The 25,915-nt window shown below is 46.2% G+C and overlaps 1 protein-coding gene across 5 annotated transcripts in view; it reads left to right on the top strand.

The window, feature by feature from the left end:
* Pecam1 (platelet and endothelial cell adhesion molecule 1) overlaps window positions 1–25,915 on the top strand; it is a 101,072-nt gene that overhangs the window by 49,922 nt on the left and 25,235 nt on the right. For all 5 annotated transcript variants that reach the window (XM_028780362.1, XM_028780365.1, XM_028780363.1 and 2 more), the window contains 9 exons: window positions 7,542–7,835; window positions 10,042–10,344; window positions 11,199–11,474; window positions 15,192–15,440; window positions 17,352–17,627; window positions 21,657–21,944; window positions 22,755–22,862; window positions 23,463–23,490; window positions 24,162–24,235. In XM_028780362.1, coding sequence (XP_028636195.1) covers window positions 7,542–7,835; window positions 10,042–10,344; window positions 11,199–11,474; window positions 15,192–15,440; window positions 17,352–17,627; window positions 21,657–21,944; window positions 22,755–22,862; window positions 23,463–23,490; window positions 24,162–24,235 — 1,896 coding nt within the window. The remainder of the gene's footprint in view (window positions 1–7,541; window positions 7,836–10,041; window positions 10,345–11,198; window positions 11,475–15,191; window positions 15,441–17,351; window positions 17,628–21,656; window positions 21,945–22,754; window positions 22,863–23,462; window positions 23,491–24,161; window positions 24,236–25,915) is intronic.

The following is a 25,915-nucleotide window of genomic DNA, read 5'->3' as shown; positions in this document are numbered from 1 at the left end:
GTAGTGTTTTCTATAGTTGTCCTGGAGTGTGAAGGAGGAGAGAAGGGATTATCCCTCAGACCCAGCCCTCTTTTATTACCATGGGGATCTTGCCTCAGTTATCAACCAAGATAAAAATATGGAGGGGGGGGGATGACTGGGGTGGGGTGGGGCTCAATGGCTTGCCTTGCATTCAAAGCTTCGATTTCCTAGCCCCAAGAAAATAAATTCCCAAGGAATGCAGATGTCTTAGCATTCCCGTTTCAACATATAGAAGTAGAAAGACCACAGGAATTAAAAACAAACAAAACAACAACTTCCAAATAGCCAGGCTTAGTGGCACACACCCTCAAGCACTAAGGAGACAAAGGCAGGCAGATCTCTGAGTAGGAAGCCAGTCTGGTCTACTGAGTGAGTTCCAGGACAGCCAGATATACATAGAGAAACCCTGCCTCAAAAAACAAACAAACAAACAAACAAACAAAAAAACCACAAATAGTAATAATAATAACAACAACAACTTTCAACCCTACCTAGCTAAAGGCGGCTTGTTCAGGATGCTGTTTATACAGTAGCCCGTGTAACTAGGGTGGAGACCACACAGTATGAATAGATCTGGGAGCCTAAAGAATTCATCGGTTTATTTCTGGCAGTCCTGGGAATTGAGCAGAGGACCTTATACATGCTAGGTGTGTGGTCTACTGGAGATCTACACCCCTAGTTTGGATATTGCGATGTTACAAATTGTTCTGTGTGAAATAAATTTCTAGAAACAGAGGAGAGGGCTGGAGAGATGGGTCAGAGGTTAAGAGCACTGACTGTTCTTCCAAAGGTCCTGAGTTAAATTCCCAGCAACCACATGGTGGCTCACAACCATCTGTAATGGGATCTGGTGCCCTCTTCTGGTGTGTCTGAAGACAGTTACAGTGTACTCACATAAAATAAATAAATCTTTAAAAAAAGAAAAAAAGAAACAGAGGAGAGCCGGGTGGTAGTGGCATATGCCTTTAATCCCAGAACTTGGGAGGCAGAGGCAGGCAGATTTCTGAGTTCAAGGCCAGCCTGGTCTACAGGAGTGAGTTCCAGGACTGCCAGGGCTATACAGAGAAACCCTGTCTCGAAAAACCAAAAAAAAAAAAAAAAAGGAAAAGAAAAGAAACAAAGGAGAGATGAAGCTTTAAAACTCCCATTTATTCTGTGAAAGATAGACTTCAGCTACCATTTTCCAGGTGTTTTCCCCGGTGCTAAGAACGATGCTGTGTCTCCAGTGGATATGGTGCTTACATGCCACATTCAGAGCCCTAGGTTCACTCTTCAGCATCTCATAAGCCAAGTGTGGTGACCCCTGCCTGGGAGGCCACTCAGAGGGGGATGCAAGCCTGGGCTGAGTGGAACCCACTGCTGATAACCGTGGGTTGAAGTAACTAACTGCCCTGGCCACCGCAGAGGGGACTGGCCTGTGGCTGTTCATTTCCTGGTAAAAGGTCAACTCTTGAGAATGTCTCACTTTAGTTTTTTTTACTGGGTCATTTCTGAATTTCTCTATTTTATGTGTGTATGAAAATTCACAGTGAATAGTAGTATAATTTCATCTTTTCCCTGTTTATATTCATGTTACCTTTTGGAGGACATAAACCCCAAAACCTTCATGAAGAAGTAAGTAAGCAGGACATAGACATCTCTCTGCTTTGAGAAGTTGGTACACGTGGGAACCTCCAGTTAGTTACTCTTTTTTTTTTTTTTTTTTTTTTTTTTTGGTTTTTCGAGACAGGGTTTCTCTGTGTAGCCCTGGCTGTCCTAGAACTCACTCTGTAGACCAGGCTGGCCTCGAACTCAGAAATCTGCCTGCCTCTGCCTCCCAAGTGCTGGGACTAGAGGCGTGTGCCACCACCGCCTGGCTTTTTTTTTTTTTTTAAAGAGAGAGAGGAGAGAGAGAGAGAGAGAGAGAGAGAGAGAGAGAGAGAGAGAGAGAGAAAACAGGGAACAGGGTCTCACTATATAGCCCTGGCTGGCCTACAACTTCTCCCACTGAGCCCTAGCCCCTGCTTTATGTGGTGTTTTTTTGAGACAAGGGCTCAATATATTGTCCAGGTTAGCCTCAGACTAGCCCACTGCTGGCCTAGAACTCCTGATCTCCCTCCCTCTACCTCACGAGTAGTTCATTGAAATTAGAGAACTTTTGGATCCAAAGGGAAACAAACAAAATCTGTTGGTGGTTTATAAGGAGTCCGAGTCTAGTAATGGGTCGGCTGCACTCGCTGGCCTAGCTTGCCTAGTGCTGGGACACCAGCTCTCAGGTTTCGTTTTGTTCTCTCTTTTCCTGGTGCTAGAGCTGAGTCCAGGGCTCACACATGGCAAGCAAGTAGAATTATACCCTCTGCTCCTCTATAAGACAATTCTGTGAGTGTTGGGTTTTGTTTGTTTGGGGGAGGGGAGTGGTACTGTTCATTTGTTTTAGATGGGGTCTTACTATGTAGCCCCTGGAGGGCATGGAACTTGTGATGTAGACAGGACTGAGTGCAGGTGTTAAGGATATGTACAACCATGAAGCTATTTGTGTGTGTGTGTGTGTGTGTGTGTGTGTGTGTGTGTGTGTAGACAGGATGTTAGTTTCTTCTTTATGTTTTTTGAAACTTCATTTGGAGGAAGACAGCCATTCTATACATATGTAGGTCAGAGGATAACTTGATGGTATAGGGCCTCTCCTTCCACTAATGTGGGTTTCAGGAATTGAACTCAGGTCATCAGGCTTGGTGGCGGATGCCTTTACCTGATGAGCCATCTCACTGGCCTTTTTCTTTTTAAATGTGGTGTTGGGGATTGTATCCAGAGCTTCATTATGCATACTAAGCAAGCATTCTATTAACTATGTCCCCAGGCAGGCAGGGTTTTACTTTGTAGCTCAAGCCCTTGAGCTCACAGTAATAATCTTGCTACCTTCTCCTGAGTGCTACATTTATTTACCTGCATGAGCCACCATGTGTAGCTCCATCCTTGTTAGTCTGTTTAGGCTAAGATAGCACACACTACAGACTGTTAAGTAAAGAGAAACATATTGCTTCTCAGAAAGCTAGAAGTCGAAGATAAAGTGCTTGACAAATCTGGCTTCTGAGTTTGCTCCTGTTACTGGATGACTGCCCTTTTTCCTTTCCTTTCTTTCCTTTTTAAAGATAGGATCTAGTATACAGCCAGACTGGTCTCATCAAATTTACAGCAATCCCTATGCCTCAGCCACGTTTTCACATGGGATCTGTGTTCACAAGACAGGAACACAGACCTATCAGATTTAGAATCTATGGTACCGGCCGGCCTCATTTTAGTTTAATTTAATGGTCTCAGTAGAGGCCTGAGGTCCATATAGTCACATTCAACAAGACTGGAGGTTAGGATTTAACGTGTGGATCTAGTGAGGGGACAAAATCCAGCCCAGATGCCTTCCCTCAGTCAATCTGGCACAGTTGGTGAGGGTGTGGCAAGGTGGCATAATCACAATTCCTGGATGTCTTTCCTGGTTTGTCAGTGAGGTGATTTAGACCATCATGTGACACATGTGGTGGTCATGGCCTATGGATATTTTCCTCTCACTGGGTAAGAACTGAACTTTTAGAGCCTTACCTAAGCCATGGGCCTCTATGTTAAGCTGACACGACTTTTCTATACCTATCTTAGTTAGAATTTATCACTGCAATGAGACACATGACCACAGCAACTTGTATGAAGGAAAACAGTTAATTGGGGCTGGCTTACGGTTCAGAAATTTGGTCCATTAACATCATGGCAGGAAGCATGGCTGCACGCAGATAGACCGTGGTGCTTTGGACAGGTAGCTGAGAGTTCTATATCTGGATCCACTGGCAGCAAGAAGAGGGAGTGAGCCACTGGGCCTGGCTTGAGCATCAGAGACTTCAAAGCCCATCCTCAGTGACACACCTCCTCTATCAAACCCCCACCCGCTGTGGGGCCCTGAAAGCCATGCAACTTGCCCAGCTCTTCTGGAGCAAGAGTGAGGTCAAAACTTGTCAACATCCCATAAATCTCATCTGGAGACCATCAGGAGTAGGACTGCTTCCTCCCTGCTCTGGGCCTGCATGTCCAGGCAACATATGTAGCCTTGGAACCCCACAACCTATTCCAGTGAGTCCTCACCTCTCAATGATGCCACTTCCTAATGGCTTCTGTGGGCCATTTTCACTCAAACCACTACGTATCTGATATCTTTCACCATCTCCAGTCTTTGAATTTCTCATAGCCACATGCATTTTGGGTTTATTCTGGCCAACTGCTAGGCTTGAAGGTGTCACCCTATGTGTGGTATGTAGCTTGCTATCTCTTAAGTGAACAGCCCAGAAGAGTTCCTGTTTAAGTTTTCTCGTGTGTGCAGTATGCTTTGTGCTCACAGGGAACCTTCTGCCTCAGTTTCCTACTGTGGGTTTACGGGTACGAATTGGTCACTATTTTCAGCTTTAAATTATCTAAAAATAAAATTGTCTCCAGATTTTTTTTTAGGTTTGTTTATTTTATGTGTAAGGGTGTAAGCCTTCATCTGTGTCTCTGTAAACCTGGTCTAGTGACGCACACTTCAGTCCTGTCATTTAGGACACCAGTTCTCAACCTATGGTTGAGAGAGACCCCTTTGGAGGTCGCATATCAGATATCCTGCATATCAGATATTTACAATAAGATTCAGAGCAGTAGCAAAATTACAGTTATGAAATGGTAACAGAAAAAACAAATTAACAAAAACGAAATAATAGTAAAAGTAATTTTATGGTCGGGGAGACACCACGGCATGAAGAACTGCATGGAAGTCGAAGCATTAAGAAAGAGGACTGGACTATCACTGGCTTAGGAGGTGGAGACAGGAAGACCGGAAGTTCAGTTATCCTCAGCTGTGAGCTAGAGGAAGTGATAGGCTACATCAAACTCTGCCTAAAAAAATAAAATAAAATTGGTTTCAAGTCTTCCCCCCCCCCCCATGTGGGTCCTTTCCTCGTCTTCATCCTGGGCGCAGCCCCTTAGGGAGGCAGAACGCGGGGAGTTTCACTACACTTATTCTGTTCCGCTGCTGGAGCGGGGCTCCAGGCTGTAGGGAACCGCCCAAGACATCGCTCCGGGCGTAGGAAAGCACAGTCTAAATGTGGGAAAGCCGGGAGCTGGTTCGGTCCCGGGGCAGGCGGGGGCTGAGGGGGTTTTCTGAATCTTGGACATCCAGGCGCCATGGGGAGGAAGAGCTGAGAACTGAGTCAGGGGCCCTCAGGCTGGGGTCAGTGTCTAGCCTGGGGCTGGGGGTGGGGGTGGGAAGGGGAGCTCTGGCTTGTCATGTGGTGACTGTCCTTGGCTTGGTGGAGCAGGCTTGGTGGCAGCTGTGGCTGGGAGCATAGAAAGGCCTTCTATGGGAGCATTAAGCTGTGCTTTTATAGTTGAATGTCTTCTTCATGGCTCCCCCTGGCAGATCTCGATGAAAGACAGTCTATGGTTCTAAAAAGTTTATTGGTTGTTCATGACGGAAAATGGATGCATAACGTAGCATACCCACTTCTCTGGATGGACCTGAGATCATATAACTTTTACAGGGAGGAACGTCTGGGAAGGGAAGCTTATTGGCTAAGCCCTCCAGGTCTCTATCTCTAGGTACTTCATAAGCATAGAGAACTCTGTTCTGGGCCTACGTGACCATAAGACACGTTTCTTTTCTGGGAGGAGTTGGCACATGTTCCAGGCCAGGATGCTGGCAGGGAGTGGGGAGTGACCTAAGTCTCATGTGTGTGCCCACCGAGTCTCCGGGTCTCAACCTGCTCTACCTTACCAAACTTCCTGACATGGTTTTACATCCCACACTCTGAGGCCGTGAAATGACACACACCCGCTGGCCACAACATAGGGAGTTTTTTTTACCTCCATACATCTATTTCAGGTAATGACTGTCCTTTGAAAGCCTGTTCTTTTTGTCCCTAAGGTGCTTTCTGAAACCACAGTGTACGTACACTGTCTCTGAGCTATATGTCCAGCCTCAGTACACATTTTTGTTTGTGGTACAAGGGATTGAACCCAGGCCATTTTACATGCTAGGCAAGTACCCAACCCCTGAAATACATCCCCAGCCCTCCCTCAACACATCTGTCTGTCTGTCAGTCTATCTATCTATCTATCTATCTATCTATTTATCTATCTATCTTATCTAAGATTTTAGAACTTCACTGGCTTGCCTAAAATACACTAAAATACAAGGTTGGCCTTGAATTTGCTATAATCCTACATCTCTCTCCCTCATTTAATTTTTTAAACTTGAGACACAATCTCTCTCTGGGACCTGGACTTGCCTTGAGCTCATAGCAATCTTCCTGCCTTCACCTTCCAAATGCTGGGACTTACAGATGTTAGCCCCACATCTGACAAATACTGTGCCTTAATTTTGTGTGATGTGATCTGTATTTTTTTCACAGGGTCTTGAAAACAGTTACTAGAGAAAGCATTTTTATTTGTTTTTTGTTTTTTGAGACAGGGTTGAGAAAGCATTTTTAAATGTTAAGAAAATAGAAATATGCCAGGTGGTGGTGGCGCATGCCTTTAATCCCAGCACTTGGGAGGCAGAAGCAGGCGGATTTCTGAGTTCCAGGACAGCCAGGGCTGTACAGAGAAACCCTGTCTCGAAAAACCAAAAAAATGATAATAATAATAATAAATAAAATAGAAATACAAAATAAGGCAGAGGAAGCAGTCTAGAGTGGTGGCACATACCTTTAATCCCAGCAGTTAGGAAGCAGAGGCAGAGGATCTTGGAGTTCATGGCCAGCCTGGTCTCCGGAGTGAGTTCTAGAACAGATAGGGGTGTTGGGGGGTGGGGGTGGGAGAGGTGGGAAGGGAACAAAGAATGAAGAGAGGAGGAAAGGAAAGAAGAAGAGGTAAAGAAGGAGGGAGAGACTGGGACAACTAGAACCATGGGTGAACTTTCCTGGGCATGTCTGACTTTAGGACAGAAAGTCACTGTTTATTAAGCAACTACTGTGTACCACACAGTATTGCATGCTTTTGTGGCCACTTTCCTATATACCTATCACAACAACTTAAGAAATAACTCCTTTTAAAAAAAGACTTATTTTGTGTGTGTGTGTGTATGTGTGTGTGGTATATGTATGGCGTGTGTATATATGTGTGGTATGTTTATGTGTTGTGTGTGTGGGGGGGGTGTATGGTGTATATATGTGTGTGGTATGGTGTGTGTATGTGGTGTATGTATGTGTGGTGTGTATGTATGTGTGTATGGTATGTGTGTATGGTATGTGTGTGTGTGGTGTATGTGTGTGTTGTGTGTGTGTGGTGTGTGTAGGACATGTAGTGTGTGTGTATATATATATATAATGTGGTGTGGGGGGGGGGAGGTATGTGTGTGTGGTATGTGTGTGTGGTATGTGTGTGAGGGGGGTATGTGAGGGGGGTATGTGTGTGTTGTGGTGTGTGTGTGTGGCGTGGTGTACATGTGTGTGGTGTGTGCATGGGTCTGTGTCTCTGAACGATGCTGTTTCTGAGGTAACAGTGTCTGCCATCCTTCTGCTTTGCCTCAGCTTTCACCATCAACAGCATCCATATGGAAAGCCTGCCATCCTGGGAGGTGGTGAATGGGCAGAGACTAACCCTGCAGTGCCTTGTGGATATCAGCACCACCTCTAAAATCAGGCCTCAGCACCTGGTGCTGTTCTATAAGGACGATGCGCTGGTGTACAATGTCTCCTCGAGGGAGCCCACAGAGAGCTACGTCATTCCTCAGGCTCGGGTCTTCCACTCAGGGAAGTACAAATGCACCGTGATCCTGAACAACAAGGAAAAAACCACGACTGAGTACCCGGTGAAGGTGAATGGTGAGTCCTGGGGTTTGGACGATGCATGCAGACTAGCAGACTGATGACGCTGCTCACTTTGGTGACGCTGGTCATACCGTTCACGGTGACGCCAGTCACGCTGGTTAGCTGGTTAGCTCCACATTTCCTGCTCACTACCTAGCATCCAGACCTGAAACTGTAGGCTTTAGAAATTCCCGCTGTGTGAAGGCAGGACTTCCTCCTTTGGAATGATGTCCCAGCCTTGGGAACACCCTTCCCCATCCTCCTTAAGTCATAGACGACACTTTATTCTCTCAATCCCCTCTCTGAAACACAGTTTCCCCGGGATGGCGTCAATCTCTTGCGCATGCGCTGGCGTTACAGACGTGCGGCTCCACACACTGCTACTGAGTTTCTTCTAGCACTTTCTCAACATAGTTCATTTTTCCCAGGGCACTAGCCCTTACAGTGTTTATGCCCCTCTGTGACAGTGACAGACCGCAGGCTGTGCCACATGAGCCAGGCCTTGGTGGTGCACACCTTTAATCTCAGCACTCCGGAGGCAGAGGCAGGTAGACCTCCGTGAGTTCAAGATGGCCTGGTCTACGGAGTGAGTTCTAGGATAACCAAGGCTACACAGAGAAACCCTGTCTGGAAAAACAGAACAAGCCCCACTAGACTGCAGTCTCTCTGTGCCGAGTCACCATCTGGACAAATCCGATAGCCATACTAAACTTCAGGGGCCACAGAGGTACCTGGGAGGTTAAAATTACGGATGTCAAGCCTGAGCAGCGTTCAATTCCCTGAACCCCCGTAGTAGAAGGAGGGGGCTAACTCCCATAGCCTCCCATGACCTCCGCACTTACAACATAGCACTCTTGGGACCACACACAACACCAGACAGATAATAAGTAAAATGTAATGAGAACGTTAAATTCTAGAATCCTTGTGAATGAAGTGGAGGTAACAGGTAATCAGTCAGTCGGGGACTTAAGCACAGTTTCCGGCATGAGGTACAGTCTTTAGTCAATGGTGAACAACACAGACCATAGTGGGCCCATGAGGTAACCCGCTAGGTAACCTAGTGATGCTATGCCATCTTTGTCTGGGCAAATTTACTCTCTTCCTGGGATGATGCCACCTCATAGAACATTCCCTAGGCTGTACCTTAGCTGTTGTGAAACATCTGTTTCCCTTCCCCCATCTGTCTGCTCTTTTGGGCTATAAACATATACTTTTAATCCCAGCACTGGGGAGGCAGAAGCAGGTGGATCTTTGTGAGTCTAAGGTCAGCCTAATCTACAAAGCAAGCTCCAGTACAGCCAGGGCTACACAGAGAAACCCTGTCTCAAAACAAAGGCAACAACAACAACTGGCCCATTTTTTATATCCTGGGTGAAGACCCAGGCTTGAGGTAGCCATTCAATAAATTACAACAGAGACCAGGGAGAGCTCAACCTGCAAAAAGTCTTCCACGCAAACAAAAGACACGAGTGTGCAGATTCCCAGTACCCATGGCCTGGGATGTGCCTGTAATCCTACAACTGGGGGTGTGGACAGACAGGAAGATCCCTGGGTTTGCTGGCCATTCAGCCTAGTTGAATTAGTAAGACTCAGGTTCAGTGAGAGATCCACCTCAAATAGTTAGGTGAGGCGGAGAGCAGCCGAGGAAGATGCCCAATGTTGACCTGTGGCCTCCGCATGGAGACACATGCACATGTACACACACACACACACACACACACACGCACTCATGCACTCCCGTACACATACACATGCATACAGACAATGAAAGCATCAGCTGAAGTAACATTATTAAATACTGACTTTTTTTTTTTTCTGAGACAGGATCTCACTATGTAGCCCTGGCTGACCTGGAACTCACTATGTAGACCAGGCTAGCCTCGAACTCAGAGAGATCTCCCTGTTTCTGCTTCCTGAGAACGGTGATGAAAGGTATACATCGCCACACCTGGGTTTTTCCTTTTTTTAAACTGTACCAGTTGGGAATCTAGTTGCCCCACCTTCCAAAGGGGATTGTAAACCATTGAAAACACCATTGTATTATATTTTTAGACTGTACACTACAATGTCAGGCATGTAGATGCCCAGTGATCACCTGGGATGGATAGGGCTGAGTCTTCAGGGAAAAAAGGGCTCTGATACGGATCAGCCACAGTGACAGATCGGGGAGATGGGCCATTATGAGGAACTGATCCTAACCACGCTTTCTCATTCTCCAAAGGCGTATCCAGGCCCCAGGTGACACTGGACAAAAAGGAAGTGACAGAAGGCGGGGTCGTGACTGTCAATTGTTCCATGCAAGAAGAAAAGCCACCAATATTTTTTAAAATTGAAAAACTAGAACTGGAGACAAAGCTTGTCAAGCGAAGTAGAGACAAGACCTCCAGCCAGAACTCTGAGCTCATGGAATTTCCCATTGAGGAGCAAGACCACGTGTTAGTGTTTCGCTGCCAAGCTGGGGTCCTGTCCGGAGACCGAGTGGTGTACTCGGAATTCACCAGGAGTGAATACGTCACCGTGCAGGGTCAGAATCCTGCCCTCTGTACCATCCTTTGTGGTGACAGGTTACATGTAGCAAAAAGGAGCCCAGAAATTGGAGAAGCTGCACCTCCTTTTGGGGTGCTTGCTCTCATAATTATAAGCTTGGTAGTATAGACTGTAATCCCAGCCCTGGTGAGGTACAGGCAGGGGGTTCAGAGGTTCAAGACTATCCCTCACCTATGAGACTCTTTCTCCCATGAGCCAAATAAATAAATGACATTAACTAAAAAGATAAGTAGGGGGTGGGAATGACAGCTGAGTGTGATGGTACAGGCCTGCCATCTCACCTACTCAAGATGCTGAGGCAGGAGGATTGAAAGTTCAAGGGCAGTCTGGGCAATTGAGTGAGACCCTCTCTCAAAGTAAAAATGAAAGAGAGGACTAGAGATACTAACATGTGGTGGAATGTTTGACCAGGATTTGGGGAAACCTAAATCCACTGGGGGAGGGGCCGCAAGGAAGAGGAGTCAGAGGAGCTAGAGAGATAGCTCAGAAAGTGAGTTTGACGCCCCAAACCCATGTAAAGCCAGGTATGGTGGTGCACATTTGTAATCCCAGCCCTAGAGAGCCAGAGACAGACAGAGTCCTGATACTCACTGGCTACTCAGCCTCAGCCCCAAGCCAATAAGAGAGTCGGTCTCACAAAAAAACAGGGCAAATGGGGCTAGAGAGATGGCTCAGTGGTCAGCATACTTGCTGTTCTTCCTGCCTTTACACACACGTGCACTGGAACATGGTGCCCTCCATACACACGCAGGGTTCCTCCCACCCAGATAATAGAGTAGAGCATGCCCAGTTTTGAACTTGAGTCCAACTGGCTTGTCCTCTTTCTTGTAGCGTCCTTCTCTACTCCCAAGTTTCAAATTGAGCCTCCTGGGATGATCATAGAAGGAGACCAGCTCCACATTAAGTGCATAGTTCAAGTGACACACTTGGTCCGGGAATTTCCAGAAATCATAATCCAAAAGGACAAGATGATTGTAGCTACATCCAAGCAAGGCAGCGAGGCTGTCTACTCAGTCATGGCCATGGTAGAGCACAGTGGACACTATACCTGCAAAGTGGAATCGAATCGCATCTCCAAGGCCAGTAGCATCATTGTCAACATAACAGGTAGGAATGCTGAGGGGCTGGCAGGTGGCAGGCGGGTGCTCAAGAGGCATTGTGGGTAGGCATAGTTCTACATGTCTATAATGCCAGCATTTGGGGGGGGGGGCTGAGGTAGGAGGATCACGAGTTCAAGGCCAGCCTGTGCTGTCTTGTGAGACCCTAGCCAATGAGCATGATGCCTTTTCTGTTCCAGGTTGTCTTGAGTATATTCATGCTGGGTGCTGGGGCTTGCGGGAAAGAATCGGTGTATAGCGGTTGGCTGTACTGGCAACTGACTCAATCCTGCTGCTCTCTACTTCTGTGCCCTTGGCTGAACTCTTGAACCTGGCCCTACTGTGTGAGATACAATGAGGATGTGATGGCACTCCCCTTATAGGACCGTCACAATGTCCATTTAAATGAGATAGTTGTGGGGACTGTCACAATGTTTAAATGAGATAGCTATGGTCTGGATTCAAGTGAGCATTGGCTAATACCCCTGCAGGTGTATATCTTTCCTCTGTGACAAACTCTTCTTCATGACCTCTTTAAGTTTTTTAAATTTTATTTTATGTGTGTGTGGATGTTTTGCCTGCATGTATGTCTGCAAACCACTTGTAGGCTTGGTGTCCATGAAGGCCAGAATAGGGTATAGGCTGTCCTAGAACTGGAGTTACAGTTGGAAGTCACCATATTGATGCTGGGAATTGAACCTGGGTCCTCTGCAAGAGTAGCCAGTGCTCTTAAGTGCTGAGCCTAAACTCTTTTTCTAAAAGGTGTTGGGGTCCAGGAGTCACCCCATAAACCACACAAACACTGATCTCAGACAGGGCTGTATTGAACACACACCCTAAGACTGATCAATCAGGGCCATAGTTCAGAATCTGGGGGCTGAGGCTACGACCCTGAACATTTTTTTCTATGTCAGTTTATAAAGGCTAAAACAGTAAAAAGCACAATGAGCTCCTACGTGGGTGCTAGAAGTGCTGCCCAGTGGTCAGCCGTGACTCAGCCATTTAGGTCGTAACGGTTCATACTGACCTTTAATTTGATGGGCCCTACGTGACACTTATGGTTGTGGAATTTTTTAAGGTCAGCCAACCTCATAACATATGACCCCGCTCTGAATAACTTTTCTGCATCAGTGACTGGCAGTCGTATTACAGCAACAGTATGAAATAGCCAATGGGCATGGATCAAAATATCTACAGCTATGCTAGGGGGGTAGAATTCAATAAAAGGTTCTCTCTCTCTCTCTCTCTCTCTCTCTCTCTCTCTCTCTCTCTCTTTTTTTTTTTTAAAGATTTATTTATTTATTTATTTTATTTATGAGTACACTGTAGCTGTCTTCAGACACACCAGAAGAGGGCATCAGATCTCATTACAGATGGTTGTGAGCCACCATGTGGTTGCTGGGATTTGAACTCAGGACCTCTGGAAGAGCAGTCAGTGCTCTTAACCGCTGAGCCATCTCTCCAGCCCCCTCTCTCTCTGTTTTTCAAGGCAGGGTTTCTCTGTCTTTAAAAGCCTGTCTTGGTTGTCCTGGAACTCCCATTGTAGACCAGACTGGACTTAAACTCACAGAAATCTACCTGCCTCTCTGTCTCCTGAGTGCTCAGATTAAAGGCATGCACCACCATAGCCAACCTGTAAAAGATTGTAACAGGTATGGTGACACACCTGTTCCACATGTCTGTAATGCCAGCACTTGGGAGGCAGAAGCAGGCATATCTCTATGAGTTCGAGGCCAGGCCAGCCAAAGCTACATAGTGAGACCCTATCTCAAACAAACAAACAAAAAACAAAAATCAAACAAAAAGATTCTGAAAAAAAAAGAATGTATGTCTGTGTGCATTTATATGTGCCATGTGTGTGATGTGAGGTTGAGGTCAGAGGATGTCAGCGCTCTTGGAACTGGAGTTACAGGCGCTTGTGAGCTGTCTGATGTAGGAACCTAATCAGGTCCTCTGCAAGAGCAGTTAGTGCTCTTAACTATTGAGCTATCTCTCCACCTTTCTCCATTTTTTTTTTTTTAAAGACGAGATCTCTTGTAGCTGAGGCTGGCCTTTCACTTAGTGGAATTCGGTCTTGAACTCTTGATCCTGCTGCCTCCATGCAAGTACTAGGACTCCAGGCAGTCTCCACCATAGCAGGCACTGCCCAGTACTAGTTCTAACCCCTGTGCCTGGCTTTATTTCTCTAAAATACTTACCACTTAAAAGAATAGTGTTTTATTCTTTTGAGCAGAATAACTCTTTTGCTCAATGCTATGTTCTTAACTTGCACTGTGGTTAGACGGAGGATTGGCCGAGCCTTGTGTTACAATGTTTCCAAGGGCAGAGTCAGCTCTGCTCTTCCACTGGAAGTCTCCATTCCTACAAACATTCACCCGTTCATTTAGTAGTTTCCTTTAAACGCCCAAGTGTCAAGCTCTGAACATGCAGTCACAGCCACCACCCCCAGGCTTATAACAGGTAGGCAGGTTGCCAACTCGTCAGTTAGGGGATTAGCACACTATATCAGATCCTCCTGGTGTAGGGTGTGACCTCATGTACAGTTTAGTAAGCTAGTTATTTATTTATTTGTTTGTTTATTTATTTATAATTTTTGAAACATTCTCTTACATTCTCATAATATAGTCTTAGAACTCCCCTATGTAGACCAGGCTGGTCCCTATATAGAACTCAGAGAGATCTGCCTCCTGAGTACTGAGATCAAAGGCATGCCCCATCATGCCCAGCATGCACTGTACATTATTGATAATAACAAACATTTAGAGTGCTCTTGGGGGCTGGAGAGATGGCTCAGCGGTTAAGAACACTGACTGCTCTTCCAGAGGTCCTGAGTTCAAATCCCAGCAACCACATAGTAGCTCACAACCATCTGTAATGGGATCTGATGCCCTCTTCTGGTGTGTCTGAAGAGAGCAACAGTGTACCCATATACATAAAATAAATAAATCTAGAGTGCTCTTGATAAGGTATACATTTTCTTGTTAGAAAAGAAAGCCATCATATATATACATATATGACACATATGACGCATTCTTCTGTACACTGGGGTGCTTACTAAGAATTGAGGGCTTCAGATACAAGCAGGCCTGTCAATGGTGGTTTCTTCTAGCCATAATGAACTTGCAAATATTATCTAATATACTTTCTCTTGGCAACCACCTAGAACAACTTCCTTCCAGGGACTGTTCCCTTAATCTGCCCAGGGTGAAGTTCAGTTTCCTGTCTGTGGGCTCTGCTGCAAGTGGTATTCCTGAGCTGAGCATCAGACATAAGTTCCTTGAAGTCAGATTGTCTCACATGCAGTCATCATCCCATAACCCAGCAAAGGGTCTTCCCTACAGTAAACACCCAGGCATAGTGGTACACACCTGTAGTCCCAACACCTAGGGGGTGACAATAGGAGGAGCAGAAGTTCAAGGCCATCCCTGGCTACATAGTTAGTTCAAGGCCAACCTAAGCTACTTGAGACCCCGTCTCAAATAAATGGATGGATGAGTGAATCCTCATATGATGAAATGCAGGAAGAGCCTACAGTGAGATCTCAAGTTCAGAGGGAGTCCTGGCTCTTTAAGGCCGTGTCATCAGGTATATGAGAAGCAGAGGAAGACTTTTTGCAGGATCCTAAGGGTTGATTCTGCTGAAAGTAACTGGGCCACAAGTGTCTCCTGCAGAGGACTGAAGTGGTACCCAGACACATCTCCTTCCCTTCCCACTTGATGTTCCTCAGAGCTGTTTCCCAAGCCGAAGCTAGAATTCTCCTCCAGTCATCTGGACCAGGGAAAAATGTTGGACCTGTCCTGCTCCGTCCTGGGCGCGCCTGTATCCAACTTCACCATCCAGAAGGAAGAGACGGTGTTGTCACAGTATCAGAATTTCAGCAAGATCGCTGAGGAGAGGGACAGCGGGCTGTACAGCTGTACCGCAGGCGTTGGCAAAGTGTTCAAGAGAAGTGGCTTGGTACAGATCCAGGTGTGCGGTGAGTACACTCTCAGCTGCTCAGATAGACAAAGATTGAATAGGAACAAGGGATGTGATGGTTAGCTCTCCCCAATGGTCAGCTGTCCCCAGGGCAGTGCAGTTGCAAAGGCTGATGGGATTCAGACAGATTAAGAACTCCAGGGAGGGCCAGGAAAATGGCATATTGAGTAACGGTGATTGCTGCCCACTCAGACAACCTGAGTTCAGTCTCTGAGATCCACATGGTAGAAGCAGAGAAACGACTCCTACAAGCTGTCCCCTGACCTCCGTATTTAATCTGTATATGTGTGTGCACATAGAATGCACAGACTTCTGTGTATATCTAAGACCTGTTTAGGAGGCATGTAGTACATACCTATAATCTTGATACCCAGGAAGTTGAGACAGGGATTGCTGTGAGTTTAAGACCAGCCTGGGATGCATAGCAAGAGCCTGTCTCAATCCTCCTGGGTTACATAGTCATATAGCAAGGGCCTTTCTCAATCCTCCTCAACTCCCAACATTTAAAAAAAAAAAGGTTTTAAAAAAGAAGATTCTAGCCGGGCGGTGGTGGCGCACGCCTTTAATCCCAGCACTCGGGAGGCAGAGGCAGGCGGATTTCTGAGTTCGAGGCCAGCCTGGTCTACAGAGTGAGTTCCAGGACAGCCCGGGCTATACAGAGAAACCCTGTCTCGAAAAACCAAAAAAAAAAAAAAAAGAAGATTCTAACTGGATGCTGGTGGTACATGCCATTAATCCCAGCAGAGAGGCTGGAGGATTGCAGTAAGCTCAAGTCCAACCTGGGTTACAGGGCAGGGTCCTGTCTCAAAAAACAAACATGAGGGGTCTAAAGAATTTGCCTAGTGGCTACAGGCACTTGCTGCTCTTGCAGAGGACCTGGGTTCAGTTCCCAGCACCCACATCACGCACAAGCCATCACACCCGGATGGTAGACCTACAGGCAAGCATGTACCACCATCCCTGGATCTTCTACCTCCTTTCTCCCTCCGTTACTTCCTTTTTTTCCTTATCCCACACTCTCCCAGAGTTCCTCCTAGTTCCCTCCTCCTTCTGAGACAGGACAGGGTTATACTATGTAGCTCAGGCTAGCCTCACACTTGTTGTTTTCCTGCCTGCCCTCTCAGGTGTGGAATTGCAGGTGTGCTCTACTACACCCAGAGATTATATCGTTATTTTGCTTATAAAAATTAGATATTTTAGCCGGGCAGTGATGGCGCATGCCTTTAGTTCCAGCACTTGGGAGGCAGAGGCAGGTGGATTTCTGAGTTGGAGGCCAGCCTGGTCTACAGAGTGAGTTCCAGGACAGCCAGGGCTATACAGAGAAACCCTGTCTCGAAAAACAAAAAAAAATAAAATAGATATTTTAAGCTGGGCTGTAATGGTACACTCCTTTAATCCAAGCACTCAGGTGGCAGAGGCAGACAGATATCTGTGAGTTCGAGGCCAGCCTGGTCTACAGGGTATTGAGGACTATACAAAGAAACCCTGTCTAAAAAAAAAAAAAGTTAGATTTGAACAACATATATTTTTGCTATTTTGACACAGGGTCTCACTATGTAGCCCTGGCTGGCCTCAAACATACAAACTTCTTCCTGCCTCCACTTTCCTTGTGCTGGGAGTTGAACTCAAGACTTTATACATGCTAGGGAAGTGCTCTACCACTGGGCTACATCCCCATCTGTTTACAGCAGTTCCTTTTCTCCCTGGTTATCACATGCACACACATATAGACAAGCATTGCCTGGCCTGGCCTGGGCAGCCCTATAGGAGCCCCTTAAGATGGATAGGGAAGGCAGGCAGGCCTTGGAAATCATGATCTCAATGGGGAAAACCAATCTCAGCTTTCAGAAGGAAGGTCCTGGGCTGGGTTGTTGCTTCTGTTTTATTTGGATTTTCTCCGTTGTTCTAGAAATGCTCTCTGAGCCCAGGATTTTTCACGATGCCAAGTCTGAGATCATAAAAGGACAAGCCGTAGGCATCAGCTGCCAGTCAGTAAATGGGACTGCACCCATTACTTATCACCTTATGAAGGCAAAGAGCAAGTTCCAGACTCTCCAGATGAACTCCAGTGACCCGGCCACATTCACGGACAAGCCCACCGAAGACGTGGAATACCAGTGTGTAGCAGACAATTGCCATTCCCACCCAGAGGTGCACAGCGAGATCCTGAGGGTCAAGGTGATAGGTAAGCAGCTGTGTGGTGAGAAGCAAAGATGGGGCTCAGGGCTAGGGATTGTGGGGATCACAGGACGCTACCTATGAGTCTCATAGCAGATAAGTATAAAGCAAGACCAAGCCCCAGCAGTGGGTCTGGGAAATGCCTGGCGGTTCTTGATGTGGCCATTTTAACCCCTTTTTACCTTCCAAGTGACGACTGAACCCCTAAAAATTGAAGATAGCTGGACTTAAGGAACTGCTGGTATTGTGTAGTTGGGCTTCTTTGGTTTGGGGGCCATTTCAGATGAAGAGAGAGCCACCCCCAAGAACTGCAGGCCAGGACTTGGTCCTGCCTACTGGCCTTAGTGGAACATCTGAGTCACACATAGAATCTGCGGCAGGCACTGCTGCAGACCATGGCCTCATGGAAATTGCTGACATAGCCTGGGATCCTCACCATGGTCTTGGGGTTGGATAGCTTTTCCTCAAGCATCTGACTTGTGCCTTTGGGTGGCCCTCCGCTGCCCTGAATCCCGCCATAAGACTCTCAGTCCACCTTCTCCTCTGTCCTCCAGCAACTTTTGTTTAATAATTCTGTGTTATCAACCTGCAGTTTATAGGGGCTGAAGAGATGGCTCAGTGGTTAAGAGCACTGGCTACTGTTTCAGAGGACCTGGGTTCAATTTCCAGCATCCACATGGCAGCTGGGGACCGGATGCCCTCACACAGACATACCTGCAGGCAAAACATTAATGCGCATAAAAATGAATCATTAACATGCAGTTTATAATCGTATACTGTGTACCTATGCTGGGGTGCCACAAGGTGGGAGGATCCGGTGCAAGCGGTGAAACACGCCTGCAATCACAGCACTTGGTAAGCAGAGGCAGGTGATTAAGAGTTCAAGGTTATCCTTAGGTACATGGTGAGATCAAGGCCTCCCCCCCCCCCCCGGGTTATATAAAACCCAAATCTCAGTGGATAAGGGAGGGAGGAGGGACATCATAAGAACAGTCTGGGAAAATGAACCTGGTTGCTATGCATCCAGGCTGTTGTTGAGGAGTGAAGACTTCAGATCTCCAGATGTCAAAAAGTAAGTGCATCTGGGCCGTGGTGGCACACACCTTTCATCCCAGAGCTCCGGAGGCAGAGGCAGGTGTATCTCTTGAGTTCAAGGCCAGCCTGGTCTATAGATTGAGTTCCAGGGCAGCCACGACACAGAAAACTTGTCTCAAAAAAGAAAGAAAGAAAGAAAGAAAGAAAGAAAGAAAGAAAGAAAGAAAGAAAGAAAAAACAACCACCACAGGAGAGGAGGAGGAGGAAGAAGAAGAGGAGGGGAAAGAGTAAATGAAAAGTAAATAAAAGTATAAATAAAGTAGCAAATAAAAGCCCCATGAGGAAGAGGGAGCTTGAGTTTAAATTGGGCCAGTGTTAGTGACTAGCATTGACTGAGACCGTCTCATGTGTCCAGCCCTGGGTGAAGCATCGTTGTAAATTATCCCTAGTAATATTTAAAATAGCACACGAAATTCATCATAGTTTACCATTGATCTTGCAGTGAACTCACTAAGACTTAGAGCTAATGCATGGTTGGTAGGGCTGGGATTTGAACCCAGGCAGTGTAGCTCCTGAGACTAATTCACCATCAACCTCTTGTGCTTCCCAGTGGGAGAGCCTGTCAGATCTAGCAATGTGCTCAGGCTGTCGGCCCCTGTGTGGGACCACTGCCATCCCAGGCCTGATACTCAGCTTCCTTCAGGACCATACCGCCCTGTGTGCTCAGAGAGGTGACTCATGTCTGTCTGCTGGCCAGTCCACTGTCGCTAGAAGGGAAGGTGGCCTGGAATGGTGACATAGGACCAGAATTTGAATGGTTAAGAATGTTGTTGAGGAAAGGTGGCACAGTGAGGGGACAGTGGATTTGTCTCTCTGAGCTTCCACATGGGAAGGGAGCTGGGAGGTTCCAGGAAGCTGTCGGGACAGGAAACTTCTGTTTAGGTTTCAATGCTCAGAAATAAAAGCTGAGCGCGGAGGTAAAGTCTCTAAAGTGGAGGTGGAGGCACTGGTGAGATGGCTCGGCAGGTCAAGAGGTGCCTTGTAACGGCTGTTTCTTTTGTAACGGCAGTCAGGTTCTGTTACTTTGTAAAGGCCAACCGGTTCTGCTGCTCCAGTCTGCTGGTCAGGGTCTAGCAAGAGAGAGAGTGGGGATGGAGGAAGGGCAAAAAAGGAGCGAGAGATGCAAAAGATAGATACAAGACAGAGTCCGGTGGAGTCTCTTCAAGTCTCTTCTTTATTCTCCTCTCTTCTTCTATATTCTCCTCACTCCTTCCACCTTTCACCTCCCACCTTCCCAATAGAAAGGAAATCCTGGGTATTTATACCCTTTACCACGTGACTTGCCCTCGTGGACAAGCTCAACTGAAGCTACTATGTCACGTGCCTTGTAGCCATGGATACCAGGAGCACCTTGCAGCTGGGGGCACTAAACAGTGTAACAAGATGTTTATTAGAGTGTGCTCAGCTATTGCAGGCTGTTGAAACAAGTCTCTTGTCAGGGTATATGGCTCGAGATGGCTGTAAAGATGATAGCCACTTTCCACTAAGAGTCGGCTCCCAACAGAGCCTGCTCGGCCTAATGACCTGAGTTCAGGCCCCTGGACCCTACTTGGTGGAAGGACAGATTCCCAGAAACTGTTCTCGGAGTTTCATGTACACACCCGTGCACAGAATAAATAAATCAAAATGTTACCTTTAATAAAAGAGTGGAGGTGGAAGAGAAAACTCAAATCCATATTTCACTGCCAAAATAAGTAGTAAAGAAGAAGGCAGCAGCAAGGGAGGAGAATCAGCTTCAGAGACAGCACAGATGGTGAAGCCATGTTAACAGGGGTGGGGGCTGGGTGATGCTCAAGAAGAGGAGGCCAAGACTGGAAAACTGCGTTAAGAATGAATGACCTCGCCGGGCGGTGGTGGTGGTGGCACACGCCTTTAATCCCAGCACTTGGGAGGCAGAGGCAGGCGGATTTCTGAGTTCGAGAGTTCGAGGCTAGCCTGGTCTACAGAGTGAGTTCCAGGACAGCCAGGGCTACACAGAGAAACTCTGTCTCAAAAAAACCAAAAAAAAAAAAAAAAAAAAAATGGGAGACAAGGCTTTAAAAAGCACATAGAAAGAGGAAAAAACAAGGGTAATCACCACACACCGTTTACAATTCTTATTTATTTATCTGATGTGTGTTAATGTTTTCCCTGCATGTATATCTCCAGGAGTGTGTCCAATCCTCTGGAACTAGAGTTACAGACAGTTGTGAACAGCCATGTGGGTGCTGGGAATTGTGAACAGCCATGTGGGTGCTAGGAATTGTGAACAGCCATGTGGGTGCTAGGAATTGTGAACAGTCATGTGGGTGCTGGGAATTGTGAACAGCCATATGGGTGCTAGGAATTGTGAACAGCCATGTGGGTGCTGGGAATTGTGAACAGCCATGTGGGGTCCTCTGGAAGAACAGCCACAACCACTGGGGCATCTCTCCAGCCCATGTGCCACACAACATTGTAAGCAGAAAGGCAGAGAGAGATCATTCAAACACACACACAAACACACATGTACACCTACATGCGTACATACGTACATGTGCACATATACTCAAAACTCCAAGAGAGAGCACAAGTTAATCTTGTCATTCTGTTGAGTGGCCGGCCAGTCATGATTAAAGTGGGAGGATGATGTGTGTCCTTAGCATCTTGTGCTTTATCAGTGAATGGGGACAGGTGGTGTCTGTTACTGTCCTTCTGGTTTAATCAGTGGAAGTGGAGAGAAGAGGATTGAAATCCTAGGCTGGAAGAGAAGCTGACAAGAAGTGGCCATTCTGTGTCCCTTCTCTGTTTAACTCCCTTCCTCTCCCTGTTGGGTTCTTTGTGAATGGGTCTCTGTGTTGCATTCTGGCTTGGAACATGAGATCCTTCTGCATGCATCTCCCAAATCCTGGGATTCCGGGTGTGCACCTCTGACTTGCTTCGCTCCCCTCTGCTCCTGGCTGATCCTTGACCTGTTTTCCAGTCCCGGTGGAAGGAGTTACGATTTCCATCCTGTCGAATAAGGAGATACAGTCTGGAAGTGAAATGGCGCTTCAGTGCTCTGTGAATAAGGGAACTCGACCAATCACGTTTCAGTTTTACAAAGAAAAGGAGAACAGACCCTTTCACGAAGACGTCGTGAATGGCACCCAAGCGTTTTGGTTCAATAAACAAACTAGCAAGGAACAGGAGGGACAGTACTATTGTACAGCCTCCAACAGAGCCAACCTTATGAAGACCAGTCACCGGAGCAGCACGCTAACAGTCAGAGGTGAGTCCAGGCCCCACCAGGGCATCAGTACACAGGCTTCCTTCCAAGGGACAGAAAGCATGCCTTCCTTGTGAAAGGGAGAAGTGGAGACTAGCTCATCTGAGAGAGATAAGAGACCAGTGTCTAATTAGTTATAATTGGTAGAAACCCACTCATACTAACTTGAGCAGAAAAGGAGATGATTATATATATAGAACTGAAAATATTTTATCCAGTCCCAATTCTAAGTATCTGATAGAGAGATACCAGTTGATTCATATTGTGAATTAGATGTCTATCCATGAGTGACCTGTACCCAAACACAGGCGTGTTAATAGGAAGCTAGCAGCTGGGCAGTGGTGGCACACGCCTTTAATCCCAGCACTTGGGAGGCAGAGGCAGGTGGATTTCTGAGTTCGAGGCTAGCCTGGTCTACAGAGTGAGTTCCAGGACAGCCAGGGCTACACAGAGAAACCATGTCTCAAAAAAACAAAAAAACAACAACAAAAAAAAGGAAGCTAGCTATATGCTTGATTGGGAGGGTCCTGTAGAGATGGAGGAGAATGGAAAGGCCACTCCAAACGGAACAACACCTCAGCAAAATTGGCTTGGTACCTCCTTGAAGACCGTAGCTGACCTTGGCTTCTAGCAGAAGCCACCATCTCGGCACAGGCTGAGTACAGAAGCCCTCATAAGCAGCTGCCAAAGCAAGATGCCATTTACACAGACTGCAAAATGGGGTCTGAATTGCTGCTTAAATCTGCTGTTACTTCTTGCTGGGAAGAGAAAAACATGTGCTTTCTCTTTTTTTTTTTTCTCCCCAACTTCCAGTCTTTCTTGCCCCGTGGAAGAAAGGGCTCATTGCGGTGGTTGTCATTGGAGTGGTCATTGCCGCCTTGATAGTTGCAGCCAAATGCTACTTCCTGAGGAGAGCCAAGGGTGAGTGCCTATCTGCAGCGTGCTCTTCCGGGGAAGTGTCTGTGTCTGTGAGGCATCCTGGAGGAGCCTGAGGGAGCACCATGCAGTCTCCTTATGGGATGTCAGCTTGGTAACTCAAGGTCCTGGCTTTGGTGGATGCGAAGCTTTTGCTGCTCGTGAACACAGGGTACTTGTCTAGTTGGGCAAGCCAACTGGGTAGGTCCGGGTGACATTATACCTGGTCTAGTCAGAAGAAGCTATTTCTTGGTGTGCGTCCTGTGTGGGGCGCACTCACGCACACCTGCATATACTGTGTGGGGCACAGGCACACACCATATGCCTCCCAGGTAATCTTCCAGTTGTGCCATGATCTTGTATCATGTACCATATACATTTGCAAGAATAGGGTCTAGCCTAGGCTCAAGTAAAATGGTGCTTCAGTCTGGGCTGGGAGGAACAGATGGTATGGAGTGGGGTCCTTTGTCTTTTTGCACTGAGCTACACCCCAGTTCCTCTTCTCTCCTTTGTTCGGTATTCAGGCTTCAGGAGAGTCAAGGAAAAGACTGTCACTGTCCTGTGTACTTACTTATACTGACCTGGATTTTTGTTTCTTTTTTAAAGCCAAACAGAAACCCGTGGAGATGTCCAGGTCAGTGTCCCTGTAAGAGGGGGTGGCTTCTTTGTGGGCAGGGCTGGATTTGTCTGCAAGCCTAGACTGGTTGCTAGGAAGTTACCAGAGATTCTTAGCAAACTCATAAAGAATAAGGGCCTTGGGTATAATGGGTGTGTGTGTTTCTGTCTGTCTGTCTCAGTGGAAGATTGCCAACTCATTACATACTTAGAATAATAGAGTTGACCTTTTTAAAAGAAATGTTTTTTACCAAGCTGGAGACATGGCTCAGCTCTGCAGGTAGGTACCATATACTATACACACACACATACAATACACATACACACACACACACACACACACACACGTACTCCTAAAATTCAAAAAAAAAAAATGATTTTGCATCCTTTACCTTTTGCTTTTGCCCAGGCTAGCCTAAAATTCCTGATCCTCTTGCCTCTATCTCCCAAGGGCTGGGACTTCAGGCATGTGGTACCACGACTAGCTTTTTGTGTCTTGCTGTGTAGCCCTGGCTGGTCTCAGATTCACAGCAATTCTCCTGCCTCAGCCTCCCCAGTGCTGTGATTATGAGTGTCTAATGGGCATATTTCTTCTTGCTTTCTCAGGATCTTCCTTTGATGGTTTTTGTTGGTTTGGGGAAAGAATATTAATACATATTTTTCTCTTTTCTTTTTAATCTACATGTGAAGGCCAGCTGCTCCACTTCTGAACTCCAACAGCGAGAAGGTTTCTGAGCCCAATGTGGAAGCCAACAGCCATTACGGTAAAGCCAAGGCTCCCTTTAATTACAAAAGGTTTTTACCAACTGTATAAGGCAGGGTTGGGATAGAAGGGAAATCAGGCTTCAGGCAGTGGTATCATTTACCATCTATAACCAACCATGGGAAGATAAGCTGATACACAACCAAACAGCAAGGAAAGGTGGGACCTTTTCTGCTTTCCCTTTCTCTGCTTCATTTCTTTGAGATGAAAAATGGATTCTGACCCTACTGCTTGTTGCCTCCCTAGACCGAAATAATTAGGTGGCACTTGGGAGACAGAAACCAGATATTAAATTAAATCTTCGGTAACATATCTCAGATAGGATTTCCACCACTTCCCTTAACCCTGCCACAAAGGGAGAGTGAGGGAACATATTGCTCTTGGCAGAGGCATTTGTGAGAAGTGTTAAGATACCTTTTTGGTTTTTTTGTTTTTGTTTTGCTTCCCAAGATGGGGTTTCTCTATGTAGCCCTGGCTATCCTGGAACTCACTCTGTAGACCAAGCTGGTCTGGAACTCACAGAGATCCACCTCCCTCTGCCTCCCGAGTGCTGAGATTAAAGGCATTCACCACCACTGCCTGGCTTGAGATGTCATTTTGGTGGAAGCCTCAGTGGAGAGAGGTTGCCCTGTGAATCTCAGGACCCTTGGGTCTGTGAGAAAGTCACTCAGAGACAGGTATGATGGCTCACGCTTAACATTTCAGTACTCAGGGGGCAGATGCAGAAGGATCGCCACAAACTGGAGTCCATCTTGATCTACATAGTGCATTCCAAGCCCAGTTAGGGCTGCCTATCAAGACCTTGTCTCAAAACAAGCAAATACTTTGCCATCTCCCTGGCCCTCCTATAACTTCTAAAACCTCCAGTACTGCTAAGAAAGCAAAGTCTGATTTCTTTCTAGGGCTACACAGAGAAACCCTGTCTCAAAAAACAAACAAAAAACAAAAAAGCAATAAGTACAAACAAACAAATAATAACACTAACTAGCACAAACACACATTGAAGAACCATGTGTTCATGGAGAATAGTATTTATAATATATATATATATATATACATATACATATATATATGTATATGTATACACACACACACACACACACACACACACACATATATATATATATATATATATATATATATATATATATATATATATTTATTTTTTTTTTTTTTTTTTTTTTGGTTTTTCAAGACAGGATTTCTCTGTGAAACCCTGGCTGTCCTGGAACTCACTCTGTAGACCAGGCTGGCCTCGAATTCAGAAATCTGCCTGTCTCTGCGTCCCAAGGGCTGGGATTAAAGTGCGCTACCACTGCCCCGCTGTTTGTTTGTTTCTGTAGTGCTTGGGAAACCAAGCATTTTGGGGAAGACCAAAGCCTCACACATTATGGGCAAGGGCATTACCACCAAGCAAGCCCCACACTTCATTTTGTGTGTGTGCACAGATGTGATAATCCAGAGACACTGCTTTTTTTTTTTTTTTCCCCTAACCAGAGAGCGTTAGCTACCCGTCAGCATTCATACTTTAGTGACTGGTCCCTTCTAAAAAGAAGCTTCATTTATTAGTTCACTTACGTCAAACCATTCTGTTTTTTTTTTTTTTTTTTTTTTTTTTTTTTTTTTTTTTTTTTTTTTTTTTTTTTTTTTTTTTTTTTTTTTTTTTTTTTTTTTTTTTTTT

This window comes from Grammomys surdaster, unplaced genomic scaffold (genome assembly GCF_004785775.1).
Source record: "Grammomys surdaster isolate TR1022 unplaced genomic scaffold, NIH_TR_1.0 371, whole genome shotgun sequence".
NCBI lineage: Eukaryota > Metazoa > Chordata > Mammalia > Rodentia > Muridae > Grammomys > Grammomys surdaster.
Note: the sequence above shows the minus strand (reverse complement) of the source record. Positions and strands in the feature narration are given on the sequence as shown.